The sequence below is a fragment of the Micrasema longulum genome, unplaced genomic scaffold (genome assembly GCF_059751315.1).
Source record: "Micrasema longulum isolate JH-2025_06_02 unplaced genomic scaffold, ASM5975131v1 h1tg000665l, whole genome shotgun sequence".
Taxonomy (NCBI): domain Eukaryota; kingdom Metazoa; phylum Arthropoda; class Insecta; order Trichoptera; family Brachycentridae; genus Micrasema; species Micrasema longulum.
The window spans coordinates 436,019-460,415 of record NW_028277861.1 but is presented as its reverse complement, the minus strand read 5'-3'; the positions used below and the strand labels follow the sequence as shown (position 1 = coordinate 460,415).

At 32.7% G+C, this 24,397-nt stretch overlaps 1 protein-coding gene across 1 annotated transcript in view; it reads right to left on the bottom strand.

The window, feature by feature from the left end:
• Nucleotides 1–448: 448 nt before the first annotated feature.
• Nucleotides 449–24,397, bottom strand: part of sima (HIF-1 transcription factor component sima) — a 105,808-nt gene continuing 81,859 nt past the window's right edge. Inside the window, exons 2-6 of the mRNA XM_088229410.1 lie at nucleotides 13,555–13,742; nucleotides 10,731–10,906; nucleotides 5,961–6,146; nucleotides 4,697–4,998; nucleotides 449–1,871 (exon numbers count right to left, since the gene is read on the bottom strand). Of these exons, the coding sequence (XP_088085536.1) occupies nucleotides 1,715–1,871; nucleotides 4,697–4,998; nucleotides 5,961–6,146; nucleotides 10,731–10,906; nucleotides 13,555–13,742 (1,009 nt within the window). The 3' untranslated portion in view covers nucleotides 449–1,714. The remainder of the gene's footprint in view (nucleotides 1,872–4,696; nucleotides 4,999–5,960; nucleotides 6,147–10,730; nucleotides 10,907–13,554; nucleotides 13,743–24,397) is intronic.

Here is a 24,397-nt window from a genome sequence, read left to right as displayed (position 1 = left end):
TAACAACAATAAATGCACTAAATTGTTCAAAAGTCTGAAAAATCTAAATAAAATAAGAAATAATAGGAAACGTAAATCATCAAATTACAAAATAGTTCAAAGCGCTTAAAATATTTTAAGACAAAATATTTTTGATTTATTATTTTGAAGAATCATTAAAAACATTAAGAAAATAACATAAACCATAAATAACATTTATTTAAAAGCAAGTTAATTATAATGCCGCAACATTCAGCCATTTTTTATAAGAATTGGCTAACTTGCCAAGATTTTGAAATAATAGCATACGAAAGAGAATAGAAGAGAAACAGAGGCATGACTCTATGAGTTTATTAACCCCAGGGGATAATATTTCAATAAAAATATTATAAAAAATAGGCATAGAACAAAAAAATCTTGAAAAGAAAATGTAGATGATTTAATAAAATTTAAATTTGATTCATTTCACTTTTTGTAGAATTTTTTTTAATATGTTGGGAGGTTTACTATCAAGAAAACTGGGATGCTGCGTCTGTTTGGGCACATATAGTGAATGGATAGTGAAAGAACGGCTAAAAGGATTAACGATGCGAATTTTCATAGATGGAGAAAACGAGAAAGATGAAAATTCAAATTCAACAAATATTTGAAGAGGTACAAGTCAAAAGTCAGAATAATAGTTGTGCGTGCATGAGAAGATTTATGAATGTAAGGGAAGCGAGGTCTGTTTGCGAAGACAGGTTGAAGTGGCATTCTATCCTCTCTGCCTACCCCTAGGGGAATGGTATTTGAACACAGATTGTCTGTCACTCTCTCGCAGAGGCCTTCCAGATACTGCGCGAAAAACTACATGTCGGACAGATTTTGCCTAGCTAAAATCGAGATTATGTTGGCCCATTTTACGGACCCCAAAACTGAACCGATTTGCTTATTTTTTTAAAGAACGAGTATTAGAATGAAATTTTCTGTGTCAGTACTTTTTCTGTTTTTCAAAATTATTTATCATATTTGTATACCGTACGTCCGAAGAAGGCAGATAAAACTGGGCACGTTTTTAGAGAAAATATGGAAATACGTTTGTATGAAGAAAAGTGAGACTGCAATTCCCCTCTTAAATATGATTCAAGTATAAGAATGACGAGACAAGCCATGATCAGAGGAGTGTTTAAATTTTTCCCCAAGATAAAAGAGTGCATTCAAATTAAAGCGCATGTTCTACATAAGTGTAAGTGAGCGATGCATTAAAACACACTTCCTTGCATGATCAAGAGTTTTTTTTTTATATTAATGGAGCATAAAATTAATGATGTTTTCATGAACAAGTTGATGTACAGAATATGTTTGATGTAATATTTATTTTTAAAACTAATCAATAAGAGTCTTACTTTTTTTTACTATGACTGTTATTGTGTAGGTGTTAAGATATTTATTTTTAAGTGAGATTAATTTTATGATGGGTAAATCAACCAACCAACAAGTCACAAAAAGTGGTTGGGTGGGATTTTCGTATTTACTGGTAAAATTTATTTTTATGTATCATCATCTTATGTTATTATTAATAAAATAAAAATCGCAGAGCTCATACACTTCTTTGTAAAAAAATATGCACAGTATGAGCCAAATTTATGTTTCACTAGAATAATGTTTGTTGTCAGGATAGCTTGACATTTGCATATACAGTTTGATAAAACATTGTATTAAAGTAACGGAGTTTTGAAATTATTCAAGTAAATAATCACAAGTCATTAGATGTAACATAAAATGAGTAAATTATCAAAAACTTACAGCACTTGAAGTGATGAGAGAGCGAAGGACTGTCCACCGAATGATGGTAATCATAAACAGACTTTCCTGTCAAGTCTTGAGGACCGTATCCGAGAACTCCGAGCATTCTAAAAACCAACAAAAATGATTTATTCACTGCCAGATGTTGGGTTATTTATTATCAATATCAATGAGGAAATTCAGCGCTTTCAGAAATTGGATATGAAATATGTTTTCTTACACGCGGTGAAAATTAGAGCGATCGAAAAAGCTGTTTGAAGGAGCTCTCTGTAATCTGGTACCCTTGATTTTTTTTTTTTTTTTTTATTTAATAGCATAATTATACATTTTTACAATTTAAAAAAAAAAAATTCACTTGTTATATTTTTACTAAAACTAAAATCCCACCAAGCCACTTTTTGTAGCTTGTTGGTGAAGATTATATTTATACTAACTTAATAATATTATTTACATTTATAAAAACAATGAATAACATATAAAAATTAACAGCCGGAAAGATCAGAATAAACATGTTTATACAAATAATAATATATAATTTATTTTTTTAAATACAAGAAAATATATGAAAAAATAAAATATTTACACCTAAGCTACTATTCATATATAAACTCTTGATCGAGTAGCCACTCTCTTATTTTGCTCTTGTTACAATGTGAGTTAAATTTAAGTTCTTTTGGTAATAAATTAAAAATTCTAGGTACTAAATATTTGAGAGTTCTATTTCCATATTTATTACATACTTTTGGTACTACCAAGCCATCATTAGACGTGAAGCGTGTATTATGGTTATGTTTGAGAGGAAACTTGAATGTATTACTATTAAATTGTTCCAAAATGATGCAAAGCCACAGTAATCCTCGAACAGGCAGAGTTTTGATTGTTTTGTACAGGAGATCATTAGTACTTCTTATTCTAACAAGTAATCCAGAAGTACATTATATGCACTTCATTGGATTGTGGAAAAGAGGGATGTAAATTCTTCACTGACTGGGATTAGATTGATATGATCAATTCGAGGAAATGATTCCAAAACTTTCTAAAAGCCTTGAAATACTTTTTGAAAGCCATCAGATCTGAATATCTGACAGGCCTCATAACAGGGCTACGGATAGTAGCGAGAAACTCCATTAGGTATTTTTGGAGGGGGGAAAGAGACAAGACCAAAAGATTTGTTTAGAAGATTGATTAGGATATCCGCAGCAGCACGAATGGGAATCAACAATATTAAAAATTTAACTGTACTGCAATGTGTCTCAAAAGTGTATTAAAAAAAATATACACGATATTAATACAAATTGACTACTTTAAACGACGTCACTAGTTCTCTGAAATCATCCAATGATAGTGGTGTGATAGATTTCCAGGTTCCGACAAAACTTTTGACATCACAGGCAGGGTAATTTCAAAATTACAAAACTAAAAATCATAGCGCTGATAATAGGACACATAAAAATGAATTTTTTGGCTTAGTTTGATAGTCAACTTACTGATAAATAAAATAAAATCCCTGAACTTCCTCATTGTAAAATATGAATTAAAAACTTAAATAAATCAACTAAATAATAGCCCATTACTACGCAGTATTTGCAAAAATGATGATTTATGATTTAGTTTCAGTAATGTTTCTAGATAAGTTCACTGGAACTTTTTTTAACAAGGTGGATATTTTCTACTCAGTACCGTGTTAAAAAAATATACTAAATAAAGAACAACGGTGAACACCTAGTATAAAAATCCCTTTGGGATTTCAAAAAAAGAAGAAAGAGTTTAATTATTTATTGTACCTTAATTTTATAAAGATAATATGACAATTCCGCACATCGCTCCCATGTATAATTATCCATCAACGATGAAAATATTTCCAAAATATAAATAACACCATGCATATTTCAGGAATGTAACAATATGTTGACCTTGCTAGCAAATATTTTGAACTGATTTTCATTGCTGACATAATTTTTTTTAGTCACAGTTTACTAACTAATACAGAGTATTTCCCATGGCGAAAAACTTATATTACAAATGGTTTATTGAATTGATTTATTTTAAAAACACTTATTAAAAAGGAGGATATGGAAGTCTAGACATTTACAGAGATTATGATCTGTCACTTACTATGTTATGCCTAGACTTCTTCTAAAATAGAGGCTTGGTCGGTTTGCTCCTTAAAAAAATTGAGAGTGATTTTTCCAAGTTCATTGCCACCATTTTACCAAAATCAAAGATATATAATTTTATCTTTTAATTAATAAGTTGGATCTAATGAACAATTATCGCTTTTCATTTTAATTTAAGAATCACCATGATCAAACATTTCAATATATTAACATATTACAACAGAGGTAAAGATAATTTTGGAGAAAGTAATATAGAAGTCAAGACTACAGGGCTTATGACCTGTCATTGGCTGGTTTAAGTAGCCATTTTACACAGGGCTTATGACCTGTCATTGGCTGGTTTAAGTAGCCATTTTACACACTGCGTAACAAATATGGGCAGAATGGTGAATGTTACAGTGTGTAAAGTGCCCACTTAAACCAGCCAATGGCAGGTCATAGGCCCTGTAAATGCCCAGACTTCCATATTTACTTCTCAAAAATGTTTTCCCACTCTGTTGCATTAAATTTAAATTTGAAAAACTCCCTAGGGAGGAAATCCAGCCAGTCTGCAAGCATTTGGACAAACTGAAAATATTGTTGATTTCAATATATTTTTATGAATATTTGAGGGTATTAGCAGCAAACTTAGAAATCTCCATTGAAGGAGTTACTAAGTTTTTTGCGAAAAACTTTGAAAAAAGAATTGTGAGATTTTTATTTATGCTTCACTGTCGGCCAGTACTCTTAATTATAATTAAAAATAGTTTAATTTATCATCACATATTGTAATTACACTTGTACTCATCAATTGATTGTGTTGAAAAAATACTTACGTTTCATCGACATATGTAAATTTCATGTCCAAACTATGCTTGGAGAGAAAAGTCATACTGTCCAGGGGAACTTCTATATTAGAAGGGTGTGGGATGGGCCGGCCTATAGCAACCAGAGACCCGAACTTCTCGAACGGCTTGATCTCCTTCGGTTCAGAGGAATCCGTGTCGGTGTCATCACCTTTGGACTTGATGCACTCTTCAATGGGGCTCTTGGCCTTAAATTCCGACTTCACAACGGAGTTATTGTTAGTCTCCACAGGGAGACTGTTAGTGAGAAGATGGCCGGTGCAGTGAATCACCTGAAAACAAAGGATCAATTAGGTACAATAACCAAAACATTTCGATGCCTTAGCCATTTCCAGTTATTAATCGTCGTTAATAACCATGCCAGAAAACACAATCAAGCCCTGATAGATCGAGGTTCGAACCACAGACTCGATAAAATCCACTTATGGATATTTATCGTAAACATGGTTTTGGTTTCGCAGAAATTAATATGTTCACCCAAGATGTTGAACACTCTTAGAGCTACATATAAAAAGCGTTTCTGAGCAACCGTCGTACCGGTTATATAATAACAAGGCAGATAAAAATTAAAATGAATATTTAAAATAACAGTCTTGTATCATTTGCAGTGGATTATTTAAAATTTTATACCAATGAAAATGACATTCTAATTTAGCAAATAAAAGAACCAGAAGATTACCGGACAAACATTTGAGCAAAAACTCCACAGATGTCAGTACAAGTAACATTTCAGCAAACTGGTTCTGGTGAAATCTAGATTTACATGATAAATGCAATTATCGCGAATTGCTAAGAAATTTAGATTGAAAATTTAAATGATGAACATACTTGAAGAAAAATTGATAGCAACCTGCAGCTCTTGACAACATGCAACACAATCTAAATTAGTAAATGTCTGTGCACAGTTGATTGTAACCTAATATCTGTCTGAATTAGATCATAATTAAGTTTTATTCAACTATGGACATAATGTATTCAATTTAAGTTCATGCGTAAGCAACAAATTATTAATATTCTGATGTTGAATTGAAACTGCATTCATATTAAACAAACTTATTAAATTTTTATGGCCATTCAGATGCAGGTTTAGTTTTTTTAAAACTGAAAATGAGAAAATTCTTGGTGGAAGTTCATTGATGTTTTTTATAGAAATACAAGAAGAGTGATACATAAGTCCACAAATTTAGAATAACCAGTCATCAGTTTAATCGCTTTCGCTTTTTTATATTCTTACCTTGTAAGTGGCAGATTTTAAGTTCACATTTCTACCCTTGTTAGTGAGGGTACACTTGAGACGAATGAAGAAAGACTTGGGAGCCTCTCCCAACTTCTCCCTCCCTTTGGTTGAGAGTACTTCTCGGATCTCATCATGGTCACATGGGTGACTGAACTCGTAAACGCTTTGGCCCATCAAGTCCATCTGAAATATTCATATAAAGGATTCAGGAAAAAAATTGGGGCAATAAAAGACTATGCTGTAAAAGGGTCTACGACATAGGATTTCATCTGGCTGAAAACATTAGCATATTACATTTAATATATTATATTTTAGAGTTTGTAGACATGTTTTATTTGAGATAATAGAACTAAAACATAAAAACCAATGAGCAAGTTTAGCCCTACAGGAAATTGAATATTAAAAGTGTATTCTTACGCACAGTAAAAAATTAGAGCATAAAACTGTATGGCAAAGTTTCTTGAAAATGTATGAAAACAATGAACTGCGTTGAATGATGTCACTAGTTCTTCCGAATCAATCAATGATAAGAGAGTTCTGATATATTTCGGTTTAGGGTAAGTCAACTGAAGAATCAGCAGAACTCACCGAGAAGGGGAAGACAACTTGAGATGTCACATGCGAAGTAATTTCAAAAATACAAAATCATAACGCTAATAATATGATTCATGGAAATAGAAAAAAAATATTACTTAGTAAAATAGTTTATTAACACTTATTTGTTTATAAATTTGTATAAACGACTTAATTTTTTTATTTACACTTCGACCAGTTTCGAGGTTACTACCTCATCGTCAGGAATTTAACTAACTTATAATTACACGGGTTGCTATTTATATAATAAAATATTGTATGAAAGAGATTTCCAATAAAAATGAGAACTGGCGTAGAATTTTGTACATTAATTCATTTTCTAATAATATAGCACAGATTTTACCTAACAATATTTGGCCAGCTTTTTATACTAATAATAACATAGGTAAATTGTAAAGATAAGGATGATAAATTAAATCATTCGGGAATTTATAAATTAAATTGTTTAAATTGCCCAAATTTCTATATTGGAAAAACTTCACGTAAATTTAAAGTTAGAATCAAAGAACATATAAGATGTCTGAGTAATAATAGTTTTTCAGAATTCGCAAATCACCTTATATCCGAAAACCATGAATTTAATCAAGAAACGTGTGTAGAAATTTTGCATGTCAATAAAAATGGTTTTCGTTCAGATAATTTAGAACGATTAGAAATTAGTAAAGCCATTAATCAAAAACTTCAAATAATAAATAATCAATTAAATTTAACTTCGAGTCCTCTTTTAAAACTATTCCCGTTATGATTTATTTTATCTTCTTTCTTTCTCTTTCTTTCAATTTTCTGTCTTTTCCATACAATATTTTATTATATAAATAGCAACGCGTGTAATTATATGTTAGTTAAATTCCTGACGATGAGGTAGTAACCTCAAAACCGGTCGAAGTGTAATAAAAAAAAATAAAAAAAATTAAGTGGTTTTTACAAATTTATGAACAAATAAGTGTAAAATGTCATACCACAAAGTGAAAAATGTTTTTGATAACAATAATGGCTTATTAACAAATAAAAAAACCACTGAACTTCTTCATTAAGTCATACAATACATATTGTATTACAGTTTCAATCTAGCAATACACTGTAATCAATAATAATTCATGTATGTGTAATAACCTAGATGTATACAATAAAAAATATGAATTGAATTGTAATAAAACACTATTTATTCCATTTTATAACACAAAATCATCTTACCCTTCCCTTAATGTAATGTTTCATAATAAATATTGTAATATTGACATATTTAAAAAAAAAAAATTCTTAATGAAAAGAAATATTTGCGTTCTTATGATTTACCCAAATATTTTATTTTGAGGGCCATTTTCAACGAGTTGTAAACAACTCACTATTAGAAAATGGAATCAAGTTGGGGTAGAGTGGGAGTTGAACCACAGACCTTTGGTCCATGAGTCCGAGACACTAACCACAGGATCACAACCCGATATACGTAATAACTGCGAAAAAAGGAAGTCGAAAAGGTGCATAAAATACCTGGAAGTAATCATTGACTGTTATAGCTATGATAAAACAGAGTATTCTAAAATTTATATTTGAGGCACTAACTAAAAGAACATGAGAAAAACACTTGACTTATAAGCTCCATAATATGTATCATTAATGTAATATTTAGTTTTTAATGTAAAAATATAAAAGGATAGAATTAATTATTTAAGTGTAAACTTTGATAAAGAAGCTTTTGTAGCTTTGGAACCAGTCGTTAGAAAAAATAAGTAGTTAAAAACAAAGTTGTTTTACATTTATTTTATAATAGGAGTATTTGTTTGTTGATGATAGCAGACAGATTTGTGACCACGTGGATAATATTTATTTAAGTCAATGACAAATCTTCCAGTTAGTTATTCGATTGTTGTAACAGGTTAAGATACAATATACATACATTCGTAAAATGCTTTGTCAATATTGACAGTATGTAAATTTTAAAACATGAGAAATCAGTTTTGCTCATATTTTACAGATAGGTAACAGATGTTTTTTTAGATCAAGAAGCAAAGCCAAAGATTTGTTTAATTTTTAAAAATGATTTCCTCATATTACAGTGGATCCTTGTGTCTGGATGGTATAGAAAATAAAGTAATAAGTGATTGTGAAAACCGTGAAAGAGTGTCATCAAATAAACCAGTCAGATAAATCGATAAAATTTTTCTATCACTGTATCATTTTACGATCATGCATGTTAAAAAGGACCACAGATATGCTGTGATTGGAGTTATTTATTTTTTAATTCATTGTAATTTTTTCTTTGCATTTTACAATAGGTATACATAAATTACAAATACAAAAACACTATTACATAAGCAAAAAAAAATCCACAAAGGCATGGCCTGTGTGTGGGTATATACATATTGTTTTTAATTTCAATAAACGATACTGGAAGAATACGATAGATATCAAAAGATATCATAGTGTCGTTTGCATCATAAGGGATTGATGAGGATGATTCTGTGGATCAGCAATCAATTTGAATATATACATATGTAACAACATGATAATATTTCTTTTGCAGATGGGAGTTCCATCATTAATTACCTTGCTTATTATGTACGAGGTTTATATTTCATTGAAGGTGAATGGGGTTCCATATTCTGGCTGAAATTTCAAAGTAAATGGAATTATAGTCGCTCAGATGGTTGTCATTCGATTCTACTCTCCACCTGTCGACAGTGTCTAACAGACTTGAAGAGCAGAATGTTATTTTTTAATAATGCTTTTCAAGTGGTACTAACCGTGTAGGTCTCAAAAGTGGGCCGAGTACCTTAATTAAGGTGTGAGCATATAATTAAGAACAGTCCAGAAACCGCATATGAGCATCAAACAGAAGGCGACTAAACTACTCATAAATGAGTAGTTTTACGTTTTAACCCATTAGTTTCTTTGTAGATATCACTTAGTACGTAACTCCTGATTTGAATTAAACTATGCCGTGTTGTGTCATTTTAAAGTGTAGAAATACTGCTAGGATCTTAAAGAAACAGGATGGGATCACATTTCATGTGTAATTAGCAAATGAATGTGTAAGTGGCAAATAAATTACTTAAAAATTGAATTATTTTTTCCATCTGTCAGATTGTTGAAGAAATCAAAATGGACATTTCGTTAGTGTTGTCAGGGTAGTAAACTTTTGTACCCTACTTTGCTCATCAAATGAAAATTGGACCTCGGATTAAACAACTCTGTGGTGGACATTTGACCGACATTATCTTTAAAACATCAATTTCATTTAACATGATATAAAAATATATGTTTTATGTAAAATAAAATTTGTTTTATATTTCAAGTTCAAAGTTCGTTAGTTCAATTACTCTAATTAAATGACCCTTTACTTATCTACTCTGTTGTGTCAATCAATATTTCCGCGTGCACAATAAAATTTTAGAGAAATTAACAGATTGCTTATTTTTTACCTTACATTTGTTTTATGATTATATTTTTTTCCATCGTGCAACATTACGCGGCGACATCGCGAATGCGCGCGGCGAAAGTGGGGCATAGTGGGGGATTTTTTGGACACAGTCCGATGTATTCTAATATGATTCTACGCTCCTTCTGGACTATTCTTAATTCTATGTCGTGGAGATTGAATTGACCCTTCGATCCATTCTCATGCTTCCTTTCTCTTCACACATTTTTGGCATATAGATAACCTCCTATGGTGTATGGAGTAGGATCATCTCCAAGGAGTCTGAATTTTGGCAGAGCTGGAGCAATATCCGAGTTTGGTTCCATGTTCACGGATTCGATTACAATGGGACTGATGTCAGTGATTATTCTTAGTATTGTTGTTTTAGAGTCACTGCATTTGCTCAACAGAATGCCATGTATAAGGTTCTTGAAGCAGCAGTATATCCGCTCCCTTTCCGCTGGCTAGTGCTTCCTCTTGTGCTGCTCTGCAGCGGTCCGAATTTCACTGAAAAACTTTAGTCTCGCGCCGGCAATGTTTAATTGGATCCCGGTGGCGGTTGCCAGAATGGAGCTAGCCATAATTTGTTCGCTCCATTGTCATCATACTTTTGATTTGCTAGCGATAGTCCCTGTCGTTGAACATGATATTAGGCACCCCTACACAAACCCTCTAAGATTGCAAACATACCAGTCTCACATTAATTATACTACAAACAAGTTATTTATAAGTATTGTATATTTAAAATAAATTACCTGGCAGACTCCAAGGTAATCGCTGACATTTTCAGAAAGGTAGATTAGATCTCCATCTGGTGACATGACGAGGACAAATCCATCCAGGGCCTTCAGGTAAGACAGCTCCTTGGAGAGGACGGCGTCATCTGGCATTTTTTCAGGAGATTCTTTAATCTTTAAAGGCATCTCTGGAACTGAAATCAATGCAAATAATGAGGGATTTATTCAAAAGATAAAAAAAACTCAATATCAAATTCCAAGCCTGCATAATTAATTGTCTTTATATTAAAATTGACAGTTGAAGATAAAAAAATTGCATCATTTATCAATAAAATAGATTTGAAATGAGCCAATATTTAAAGATAAAAAATTAAAAAAACAATCAACTATTTATATAAGGTGGCGCAAAAGTCATCACCCTATCCGAAGATGCAATAACTTTTGCAAATGGCGGCAAATGTTAGTTCTGCTTTGACATTTGTAAAGTAAACAGATACAAAATACACGTCAACAAGACATGAATCGCTATACTCCTCTAAGAACGCGGAAAAATTGTTTCGATTTTTTTGCGGAATAATTCGTCGTTGGTGTTGGCGCAGCGTGAATTTAGGCGCAGATTTTGCGGTCGTCCGACACCAACCGGATAAGCACTACGGCGTTTAGCCGCTCGCCTAGAAGTGTATGGGACGACATGAGATGCTGCCAGGTCTGGCCGGCCCCGGAGCAGCCGTTCTGCTGAGAATATCCCGGCTGTGGCTGAAGATGTCGCAGAGGATCCCGGAGTATCGACCAGACGACGTGCCACGTAATTGGGCATCAATCGGCGGTCTTTACAGAGAATTTTGGGATTGGAGAACATGTGGTTCCAACAGGATGGATTGACGGCGCATACTGCACGAGCCACAACCAATATTCTGAGGGCTGTTTTTCCGGGTCGCTTAATCTCTCGTTTTAGTGATTTGCACTGGTCGGCACACCCGATTTAACGGTTCCTGACTTTTTGTGGGGTTTCTCGAAGTCAAGAATCTATGTTAACAAGTCTCAGACTCTTAAAGCTCTCAAAGAGAATATCCGTCAAGCATGCGAGAACCTAGCGCCGGAAATTCTGAAAAGAGTGAAGGAAAACGCCATTAATCGGGCCCGTGTGGTCATCAATTCTGGCGGCAGCCCCTTGGCCGATATCATTTTCTCGACTTAATGGAAAAAAAGTCAAGATATCAAATAAACACAATCCAAAAATAGAATAAAAAAAATTATAGAAAAAAGAACATCGGGTGACAACTTTTGCGCCACTTGTGTAAAGTAATGCCGACCGTAATTTTTCTAAATATCAACAATTATTTATTTAAAATTTCTATACAAATTAAATTAAAATATCGAATAAGATTCAAAGGCTTTAGAAAAACAGGCACAAATTTGAAGGGAAGAAACGTGGGTGTAAAATATACATCAGGACTGACATCTCCTTCATAACACCCACAAACAAATCAATATTAATCGACTATATGTATTTTATATCCATAAAATATGCTCCCCCCTCTTAGCGACTACCATATGACCCAGATAAAGAATGAGACGAAATTGATGATTTACAATTTTGAACGCAATAGAAAGAAAACCAAACGAGTAGTCGAGGGGGTTAAATTCAAAACTGCCACTGTGGATGATCGCTATTTATGGGACGATCAACAAAACCAGTAGCCAAATGACAATTTCTTTTAAGTTCAGTGTGCACATTCAACTTAAAAGAAATAGTCTTTTTGCTGCTGGTTTAGTTGGTCTTCCCAAAAACAGTGATCATGCACAGTGGCGGTTTTGCATTTAACCCCCACAGTTTGTAAAACTGCTGATATAATGTTTCTTCCTTTTTTCTAACCTCTGAAATGGCATTGCGTTAGTACATTTTTGTGGCACATATCAATAATATTTTTCTAACATGAAGGCAATATGTTTGATGCTTCAGAAAGCAGTCCCTTGATACTTAGAAATATTATGTAAAACTTAATTGACACTCGATTTTGTAGGGAATTGAGCCCATGGTATCATACATCATCATTATCCCCGGCGCTACAAACCATCGAGGTTCCGGCTTTGTCCAGGTCCAATAGTGGATTTTTAAGGCATCATTATGCTAAGCACAGGCCGAATATCGAAGAGTAGCCGATTATTCGTGGCATCTCTATCGGGCACTATTTATTTATTAATTATGGAAATCATACAGTCTTTTTAACAAAATCCAGGGACAAGAAAACAATTTTTAAAAGTAAGACGAATTTCAGATTTCACATTAATTTATTATGAATACAGAAGGAGAGGGGAAAAATAAATACAAAAAAAAGAAATATTATAAACATTAAATAAAAAGTACAAAAAGGGAGAAGACATGGAATAGTTCCAACTCTACCTTTTTCCCCTTTCTCTGCTTCCATGAACATTTATATTTATTACTAAAAAATTCACAACTAAAAATAATTCATTAGATACAGGTAGTGGATGTATATAAAAGTAAAAGTTTAAAGTTAAGCAGGAGAAAAATTCAAAATATCTTTAACAGATCTGATGAAACTATGGTATTTACAGTGTGATATGTCGATGTCACTAAAACTGTCATTATACGCAGTCTGTATTCTTTGAAGAGAGCTAATCTTCATATAATTGAAGAGTACATAATGACGAGTTCTACGGACAGGGACTCGATATGAAATGCTTCTAACAATTTCTGGCTATCGATAGGTTATTAACAATTTTATAGAGAAAGCTCCATATCCTGATACGCTTCAAATAGGAAGGGGACATGCGAAAGTAAGGATAATAGGTAAGATCTTTAATTTAGTTTACTCACACATGGTCATGACGCTCCGGACCTTCAGGTAAGAGATGGTGAGACGCATGACGGAGGCTTTGTCCAGCTGATCCACCTCTTCGGAGGGCAGTGGCAGGGCGCGCGCCAGCTCCGTGAAGATCTCCGTCTCCCTGCTCCTCCGACAGCGCGCGGCGTCGCGCGATTTTTCCTTGCGCTTCTCATTGTTCCTGGAGAGAGTTGATGAATGCATTTAACGAGTAAATCAATTAAATCATTGCACACAACATAAAAAGAAAAATTTGAATACAAGAAAAATATTTTTTGTACATGAATGAATTAATTTTCTAATGATAAGGATCATGAGCAAATTCGCCAAATTCATGTTTTTGTCCGAAACAGCGAACAATAATTGTACTTGATCATAAATAGGTAATGTTTAATTATTATTATCGATAGTGATCCGTGTCCAGGCGGACGAAGAATACATTTCTGAGCGTGAAACAGAACCAGAGCTTAGGTAAAAATCCTGAAAAGGGAGATCGAGTGGAGATAAATTAGCCTCGTAGTGTAGTAGTCGGCGCTTTCGCCCACCATGCTCGAGGTCCCAGGTTCGATCCCAGACAGGGTAACGTCCTCCGTGGTGTAGTGGTCAAGACGCTTGACTCACGCACGGAAGGTTCCGGGTTCGATTCCCGGTGAGAACACAAAAATTAAAATGTGATTTTTCTCAAGCCTGGGTGCTCTGTGATGTAATTCACCACTGTAATTAGGTCTCCTGGCCTCCTGTGGTGAAAAAAAAAAAAAAACGTGAAATATTAATTTTAAATGTTATTCACCGCAATATTTCACAATTCCTGGACCGGCACCCGAAGCGTGAGGCTGATCTTACCTTCATGTAACAAAAATGATCAAGATACGCAGCGGTTGGTGTCCCAAAACCACTGGATGCGGAAAGGGAAATGATTATGAATTTTCAATTATTTTTCATAGTAATAAAAAATAACTGAGCTCAATACCAAGAATGGTGAATATCGAGGGGAAAAAAAACAATATATTTGTTTACATTACAAACCACTACTATTAATCAAAGCGAAAGAATTCGATTTCGTTTTGTGGTACTTATCGATTTGGCCCTTTGCCAAAGTCGTATTTTACAACCAAAAGTGATATTTTTATTTATATAGGTATATGCAGATTTAAAAACAATGAGCCAATTCTAAATCTGGCCGTCACAGAGCTTTGAACTTAAGTGCAAAACGCACAAAAACGTTGTTAAGTATTTAGTATACTGTAATAAATGTAAGAGTAAAGATTTATTCCGAAAAAAATAAATCGTGGCGCATTACGCAACATTCAATATGGCGGGCATGATAAGAACTTTCCCGCCAATTCGAGTTCCCACGTGAGAATTTTTTATGCATTGTGGGATAGTTAGTCATCATTCATATATTTTGGTTTGACGGTGGACACATATTCTGTGCATCCATGGAGTGGATAATACAAGTTTATTATTATATTTTACACTGGAATGCAAGCGTAAGACATATCAGATGACCTTGGCTTCGTGTAACTAGGGAATACTATGTATTTTAGCATCACTGACTCTTTTTTGGCAAGTTTAACCTGAATTGTTCTATTTTTTATTTCTTTACGAGCTGAAGCGATGCTTTGCTTTGCTTTTAAATAAAATTATACAACTCTCTAGTAAGAAGTAAAATGGAATACGGATCAACCATTTGGAATCCACATTACAATAAGTATATATGTGTTGTTGAATCTGTACAAAAAAATTCTTAGACTTTTATCACAGAAATGTCGATTGAGTTCCACACTAAATAGTTATGAAAAGAGACTCCAACACTTTAACTTCAACACTTTAGAAACTAGAAGACAGGTAAATGACTTGTTATATTTATATAAGATTGTAAATGGTAAATTGGAAAGATCAAGATGTTAAAGTACGATAAAAATGTGTGTTCCGAATGGTCATACCTTGAGGAACCCAAAAACATTCCACATAGATTCATTTAAGAATAATGTGTCCTTCAATCCAGTTTCAAGAATGTGCAGATTATTCAACATCATTGAAAACGTAGAGATCGACATTTTTGACGCTGGATTGTTTAGGTTTAAGAAGTGTTTACAAAATGCGTTTTTATATAGATACATATTTTTTTTTATTCATAAAATTTATAAAAAAAGTACATATTTTTGTAAAATTCAAAACATATCTACTTTTACACATCTAGTAAATGTTATCACTGTAACTCGCTGTTATCACATATGTATTAATTTTGTACATTTAATGTTGATGGATTGCTGGTTTTGTTTCGATGCATATTTTGTTTATTGTTTTAACTAGCATTTTATGAATTGTTTTTTTAATATTTTTATATTAATGAATGATTTTTTTTAATAATTTAATTTTGATAATTTTTATTGTTAATTTTATTAAATACGTATTTTATTCATGTTTATTTTATTATTAATTCGATTTTTGCAATTTTATTTCAATTTCTACAATAATTTTAATTCAATTTAATAATTTATTTTGCTCATTTTATATAAATATGTATTTATTTAGTGTTAACATGTAATTGATGAAAAATAAGTAGTGTCTATTTTTTTTATTGTTTCAATATTTATGTGTATTATGTATTCTTTTTTCATTGTTTGTAAACCAAATAAATAAATAAATAAGTTGCTAGATTTGAGTACATACTCGCACATGGATTAAATTAACATGGTTAAAAGTTTGATATTAATTATTGTATTTAACGTATTTGTTGTACTTATGTACTTGTTTATGATTGAATTCCGAAACATAAAATAATGAATTTTAAAATATAGAATTCTTTTTGCAAATGTCAAACTCTGATCTTCCGACCAACAGGGATGAACTGTATGTGGGAATGCGATTTTTAAACATGCATTAAATGTCAGTTAATGTTATTTTCACGTTGCTAAAAATCCATTATAAAGAAATAAATGGTTGGAAATTATACGGAATTTCAGGAATGAATCTGGTTGGGATTCATAAAAAACTAATGTTGTTTGTAAACATTGAAAAACAAATTTTATTTATACACAAAAAAATAACAACTTTTCAATTTTTCATATATGCATTCTCGGCGCATGCAGCTCTGGCGAACGATAAAAAAACATTTACGCTCCTCACTTTTTTCTACAAAATGAATAGAAGATTTTAAGTGCTACTTGATAATCCTTGCCTTTTAAAAAGTCGCAATTTCGCTTCTTATTCTAATAGTTAATATGTGGCACGTCACTAAACAAGATGAAATTCCTTAAGCCTTTGTTAGTAAACAGGCGTGTTATCTCTAGTTCTGTTAAAAATAGAAAGAATTTTTAAAATGCGCTATTTGTAAGCAGCGTTAATTATATTCATCAAACCACGACGAATTGTGTAACCAGACTGTATTTTTTTAATGCTACTGCTAACGCTTTTCTTATTTTCATGATTCAAAAGTCAAGTTGCTAATAACTGTACCCCTGCTAGCAACTGTACCTTTTCCCTTATGGAAGTTTAGGTATTTAAAGGGCTTCTTGATAAATAAAAAGGTTTCAGCGTAGGAAAATTTGGACATATTGTGTACGCAGGTACTCAAAAGTAGAGGTATATTGATATTTATATTATACTGATATCTAATATCAGTTTAATCTCCCCACAGAACGTAAGTAATTTATAACACACATCTACACTTACTCTCATACAAATACACATAAACATATCCATAAACACATCCATACACACTTTTAATAATATGTATGATTTTTATTTAGAAACTTTGCTGGTCTGTCTTTAAACTGTATTTTAAAAAAATATTATTATATCATTGTCGACTGTTTGTTTCTTTAAAATAAATAAATAAATAACATAGTTTTTGACAGGTCTGAATTATTTTATTAAAAGAGATATGCTTGCGTTCATATTTCAGGTTTTTTTTTAAAACATTTGCTTTCTTATTCAAATATTTCAATGTTGAAGGCATTTTATTTTATTTATTTATTTATTAATTTACACGCCCTGCGGGCTTTTACATATATTGGAAATTACATTCAAGTGCAGCAGTGAAACATGAGTAAATAAATTTAGTTAAAATTAAAGATAACATAAGAAAATCTAAAAGATACAATAATAAGTAAAAATAAGGAAATGTACCAACATAGGTATATGGGTACATATAAAAATATTTAATAAATTTACAAATGAAAACATTCACATATACATACACATGCATATGCATACATACACACACACATATACATACATGCATGTACATATATATACATACACATACACATACATGCACATACATATACATACACATAAGTTTATACATTATTATGGAGATACATGAGAAAAAAAAAATAGTAAATAAAGAACAATATTAAGAAACTTTTAATTAATTTATAACCTTTTGAAAACTTAACCTATATTTATATAAAGACAGACGAAATATATCAACTTCACCATACTCGTTACCTAGCCGGTATAGTCTAGGTATTGGTGAATTGTAATAATAATTGTGACTGCCAGGAGATTAAAAAAATAACGTTAGCTGCCGAGTATTTCGAACAGGTACTTTTAAGCTGATAACACTAGTTTCTTTCATAAATAACCGTGTTAGAAAATATGAAACAAGTTGTAGTAGGGCCTCGGACCCCCTGAACCGAGTCTACGACACTACCCACGGGACCGCAACTCGTCTCAGTACCCTAATAATTTAATTTTGGGGCAATTTTCAACGAGTTGCAAATAAAAAACTTATTTTTAAATGGGAAAAAAATAAATCTATTTCAACAGAGAGGGAAAATATTTTTGAGAAGGGAATATGGAAGTCTAGGCGTTTACAGAGCTTATGACCTGTAATTGGCTGGTTTAAGTGGCCACTTTACACACTGTGTAACATTCACCATTCTGCCCATGTTTGAACATCCACATTTCCTCAACTCTTCCATCTGTTGACTTTTGTGAAGTAAAAGAACTGAAACCTTCATCACGTGGGTGAGATTTATCCGGCTGAACCAAATCACCTACTAGGCAACGCTTGAAGACAATTTTCCAATTTTTATACTTCTTCTTTTACCAGGTAGTTAATTCAACAATGTTTGAGTACGTCCAAATGCTTGCGGACTGGCTGGATTTCCTCCCTAGGGAGTTAGTCATATTTAAATTTATTTTGAGTATAAATTTAAATATGAAAAACTCCCTAGGGAGAAGATCCAGCCAGTCTGCAAGCATTCGGACATACTCAAACATTGTTGGGAAAAAATTGTCGAAGAGCGGTTTCAACTCGAGCCCGCGACACTAGCCACGGGACCAGGTTCGGGGTGATAATTTGTTTAAATAACCTTTTGTGATTCAACATCCGTTTTTAAATTAATTTTAAAGCATTCCCTTTTTAGAATGATTTAACATTTCCGATGAAATCAATAGATTTATTTATGTTACAAGAATCCAACTATCCTTTTGAGATTTCCGTAAAAATTTTGTTTCCACCTGTTGAATATGAAGTTGCACTCGCGCGTGATTGAAGCGCGTGGATTTCAGTATTTCGGGCGCCTTCGGTCGTGCGCCAGCGGCCATGCTATTCCAAGCATCGCAAAAAAGTGGACCCATGCACAGTCACATGTTTACACCGTCTAGCACTGCAGTGGACAAAGCTAGGTAACAACGAGGAACGCGTGCGGCGCGAACATGAGCATTTTACCGAGAAATGTTAAATATAAAAGCGCGAAAGTCTTTCGAAGATGTATTAATAGTGGAATGAAAACTTGACAAATAACTCGAATAAGAGGACGAGATTATGAATCCTACATACTTTAACAGCATTTCATACTATAAACATATTACAACAGAGATGAAGAACATTTCAGAAAAGGTAATTTTTTTTTAAATTTATTTTTTTATTTTTTATTTTCTTTTATTTAGGAAACATACAGTACAGTTACAAAGTTTAATATTTTACACAATTAGACTTAATTCTAATGGACCAGTGAAGCTTCCATATTGTAAAGCAATTATATAATATATATATATAGTCTAGGCATCTACAGGGCTTATGATCTGTCATTGGCTGGTTTAAGTGGCCACTTTACACACTGTGTAACATTCACTATTCTGTCCATATTTGAACATCTATATTCCTTCAATTCTTACATCTGTTGATGTTTGTGAAGTTAAAGAGCGGAAACCTTTATTTATGCGGGTGAGATTCGTGTGATTGAATTATTTCACCTACATACTAGGCAACGCCTGAAAATTTTATTTTTTCAATTTCTATACTTCTTCATGGACCAGGTGAATTTATCAACAATATTTTGAGTTTGTCCAAATTTTTGTAATATGTTAATGTTATCAGCTCCCCGGGGAGTTGAATCCAGTCCTTGTCTACAAAAATTTGGACAAACTCAAAATATGTTGAGCATTACATACATTATTTTGATTGTGTGTTTCTTTGATATTGTTTCGCCGCCTCTTTTGCCGAAGTTTGGTACCGCACGCGACAGAAGCGTCCATTATTTGGACTGCTGCAATTTGTATTGTAGAGTTTGTGTTATACAAAAATTACCTGCAAGTGATGCCGGAATGAATCAGAAACGTGATCTAACGATTTAATCATTCACACGTTATTTTTTTTATTGAAAATTTGTTTATTCACCCTTACGGATTATTACATTCATTTTACAAAAACAATATATCATTTTTTATTCATACTCTGTTGTTAAAAATAATATTTTTTACATCTTTTGAAAATCTTGTCTGAGTCTTTTATTTAGTTTTATCTGGTAGTTTATTGTATAATTTCAGTCCCCGGTTTATTAGTCTCGAATGTCCTCGTCTTGTTTTAGAAGGTTATACATGATATTCTTTTCTGATATTCTCGTGTTGTGTCCATGTTTACTACATTTTTTTTTCAAGTTTTAGTTCTTCGTCTACAATTACATCAGTGGCTTATTTATGGATAAATTTTAAGGATTCTAGTTTAAAGAGTTCAATTACATTTAATTGCTTAGTTTGTTTAAAGAGTTCTTAAGTTGCTGTTAGATAGAGGAAGTCATATACTATTTTAAATATTTTATTTTGCTGTCTTTGTAGTCTGTTTAGGCCATTTTGATTTCCTGTTCCCCATAGTAGTTGCATATAACATATCTTAGTTTTAACATAGGTTTATATAACATAATTAATATGTAACTGCTAAAAAACTAAATACTATTCATTGTGGTTAAGTCTTATGATGCTACTATGTGTGAAAGAAATGCATTTTAAACGTGAAGGTTTTTCGAAATTCACAAAATTTATTACAATTTAAATTATGAGCAAATAACATGTGCAGTACAAATAAGTTGATATAAACAAGGCGTTACCCGAAGTACAATTGCATTGACTGACCATTATGGCAGACAAACTTCATTAATTGGAGAAGCACAAGAATATGAGCATTGGTGTAAATCAAAATCGTTTACATCACCATCTTCGCACATTTTCATTTTATCGGGTGTTGTTACTGCGAATCATCCGAAGTAATCAACATCTTATATTTCTTCATTACATACATTTTTTATTTTATTTATTTATAAATCATGTGACACAAAGTATTTTACAAGTATAATAAGCTGAACTACATTCCCAGGAGTTACAAAACTCAATTCGGGACATAAATAATATTAACATTTAGAAAATAACACATATTGAGAACAACAAAGAAACAAAGCAAGTTTAGCACCTTTATAACTAAATATAGCACAACAATATACGCGCCTAAAACCTTTTCTTACACAAGCAAAATAAATATATTTAAAGAAAACGCTTTTAAGAATAAAAAAAAAAGTAGTATTTGCTGTAAGTATATTTTTATGTTAGTAACAAATAACGCGTAGCTAAGCCATAACTAAAAAATACAAATATTTATTTATGGAAAAATAGTCTTGCGAGTAAATGTATCCTCGATACAACCCAACTAAGTTATATCATGTGATGCCATTATACACAATTTGGATATCTGCCATGGATTAGGATTTCTTTAAATAACAGATCGCTTTCTTAAAAATATGTTGAGAATTTTCTACAGCTCATTTTTTGATAATTTTGATCGTTACATACGAAAAACTGAAGTACTTTAGATCGTTGCTTAGAAGCAATCAATATTTTTTATTTCTACAAAACTATGAGTTTTCAGGAAGAACATGTTAATGTGCTCCAATTATAGGATATATATCTTTTAAATCGTGAAAAGGGGCACACATAAACATACTCTTATGTCTCCAGCGTTGCCAACCCAACCGATTTTTCGGTAGATGTACCGATTTTGGGCGAAATCTGCCGATCTACCCCAGTGGCCTCCAGGCCGGGACTTAGTGTGCCTACAACCATCAATCGGCCGAACACATCCTGTGGCACTGTTTGCCGTTAGATGATGCCAGAGATGAGATGCTGAATGGTCTGACAGGGGTCATGCGACCAGCGTGGAATGTGGATCTGATGGCCAACAGTACAAATTTTGCACTCTTCCGTCAGTTTGTCAGGACTTGGGTATCGCGTTGGGAGCTCCTCAGATGCGCGGACGCCTAGGTGGGTAAAATATGGTGGGACAGGCAACTGTTCCCGTGGGATGCTCATTCAGTTGGGACTGTGCTTCCTTCCGAGCGCAACGCACACGTTATTTTGTTTTGTCCTCCCCTTACGGGGGTGGTATTCGGATCCTCTGCCTCTGACCACCCAGGGAGTCCTTCTTTATCCAAAGTCGTTCTCTTATTGTAAATATCCGTGTTTTTACTTATGTTTTAATGTAAGTTTTGTTTGTTATGTTACTATAGTTTTAAGAAATTGTTTTTGTATATTTGGATACGTTTATTTATGTAAATTGTTTGTGTACATATTTTTTTAATAAAAAAACAGAGGCATTGAGAGGATCCTGACATCCTGAGGGGTGGGGATGACGTGTTGGCCTCTCCATACGTCCTCCTCCCCCTCCTTAATCTGCATAGTTTGTATTCCTTAGGAATATTTATAATAACTTTCCTCTACGTGCAGCTGACAGAGTCCCCCCAGGACTCTATAACAGCTGCGGGTGGATGGTGGGCTTAAGGATCTCCCCTCAATGTTAGTGTGCCTACAGCCCTCCGGCCTGGCCCTGCTAGTGTCTTTATTCAGTTTCGCATACTCAATATTTATTTTTTCATTAATGACCCAAAACTTCATATTTCTCTACAGTTAAATAGCAAAAACAACAAATCACAGAAACTTCAAAAGTTTTCATCGGACCCCTCACTGCAGTTTTGTCAATTTGTGATCAATCAAATGCACATGGTCAGTGCATTCACCTTATTTTAGTTTCCCTGTATGACGATGAAGAAAATATACAGTTTTAGTTCCAAATTAGGACTGCGGTCATATTTTCTGGATCCCGCTTCCGAAGAAATCAATGGCTACTCTCAGGTAATAATCCAGCTAAGGTAAGTCGAGTAAAGACTAATCGCCTTCACGGAGTACTGGTTAGTGTGTTTGTATGGCATGCCTAAGGTTCTGGGTTTAATTCTCGACAGGACGGACGTGAAATATATTTCATCGCAGTATTTTAACGTCGCTTTTGAACGGCAATATTTCACTGCTTCTGGACCGGCACTCGAAGTGTAAGACTAATCATCTTACCCTCATGTAACAGATGATCGAACTGAGGCACATTTGGTTTACCGATGCAGTAAATTTCAGTGGAGTTTTTAAAATAAAATCTTATTCCTGGCAAGACCAACTTATTTAGTTTATCCTTTCAGACATGAATTAATTGCTGCGGACATAACACATGTTTTTTTTATTTTGTGTATACTAAAGGTACTGTTAGAAAATTATTGGTATGTTTTTATCTTTTATGCTATAATTATTTAACTTTTGTTTTTTGTAAACGAATAATAAAATGATAATCAATCGACAAAATGAATTTAAAAAAAGTATTATTTTCTTACAATTTATGTTTATTTAATAAAAATAATATAATTTAAGTGAAATATGTTTTAAACTCTCCTTAGATATAATGCATAAGGACGACAGGAATTCGCTCCAAAACAAACAAACTAGCCAAAAGCCAACTGTCAACGTTAAAAATTAACTTTTCTGTGTAACGTTAATTATAAACGTATTTTAAAAAATAGATAAGTAGGTTCTAAAGGGTTCCAGTAATCAGAAAATTAAACTAGCCGCATTTGAATTTTGGCCTACCAATACGTACCTACCTACCTACATGAGAGGTAAAAAAATCTTATTGCATGTAAAATCTTTGTGTATTATATTTTAATGAATACCCCGGATGAAAGGGTCAAAATGAGGTTTCAGGCTGAAAGATTTTAAAAAATTTGTTTTTCCGGTCAAAAACTTTTATTACAATATTTGAGTTTGTCCAAATGTTCATAGACAAAAGACTTGATTTCACCCCCTCGGGGGTCATTAAGATTGTACAAGCCATGTAAATGCCCTTATTTAAGGTATTCTCCATACCTGTTGTAATTTGTTAAAAACTTTTATGTTTAATTTTTTCCCTTTTGCCAATTATTTTTATCAAGATATTTTTCTGCGTTCAGCATTTAGTATTTTAGGTTTAACCTCATTTACGGCAATTATCTGACCTCAGGTTTTGATCGTTGAAGCAACTGCATTTAATGATAACACAATTATTAGGAAAATTTGCATTCGTTATTTTACATATTGAAATCGGTCAGAGGAATCATAAAACTATAGTACTATTTATTTGATCTGAGTCGTGACTTGGAAATTGTGAGAAAGATCGAGAAGAATTTGCCTCTAAATATTTTGAAACGAAAATATGATTAATTTTTCAATAAGCAGTGGCTGTAATAGTAAAAAAAC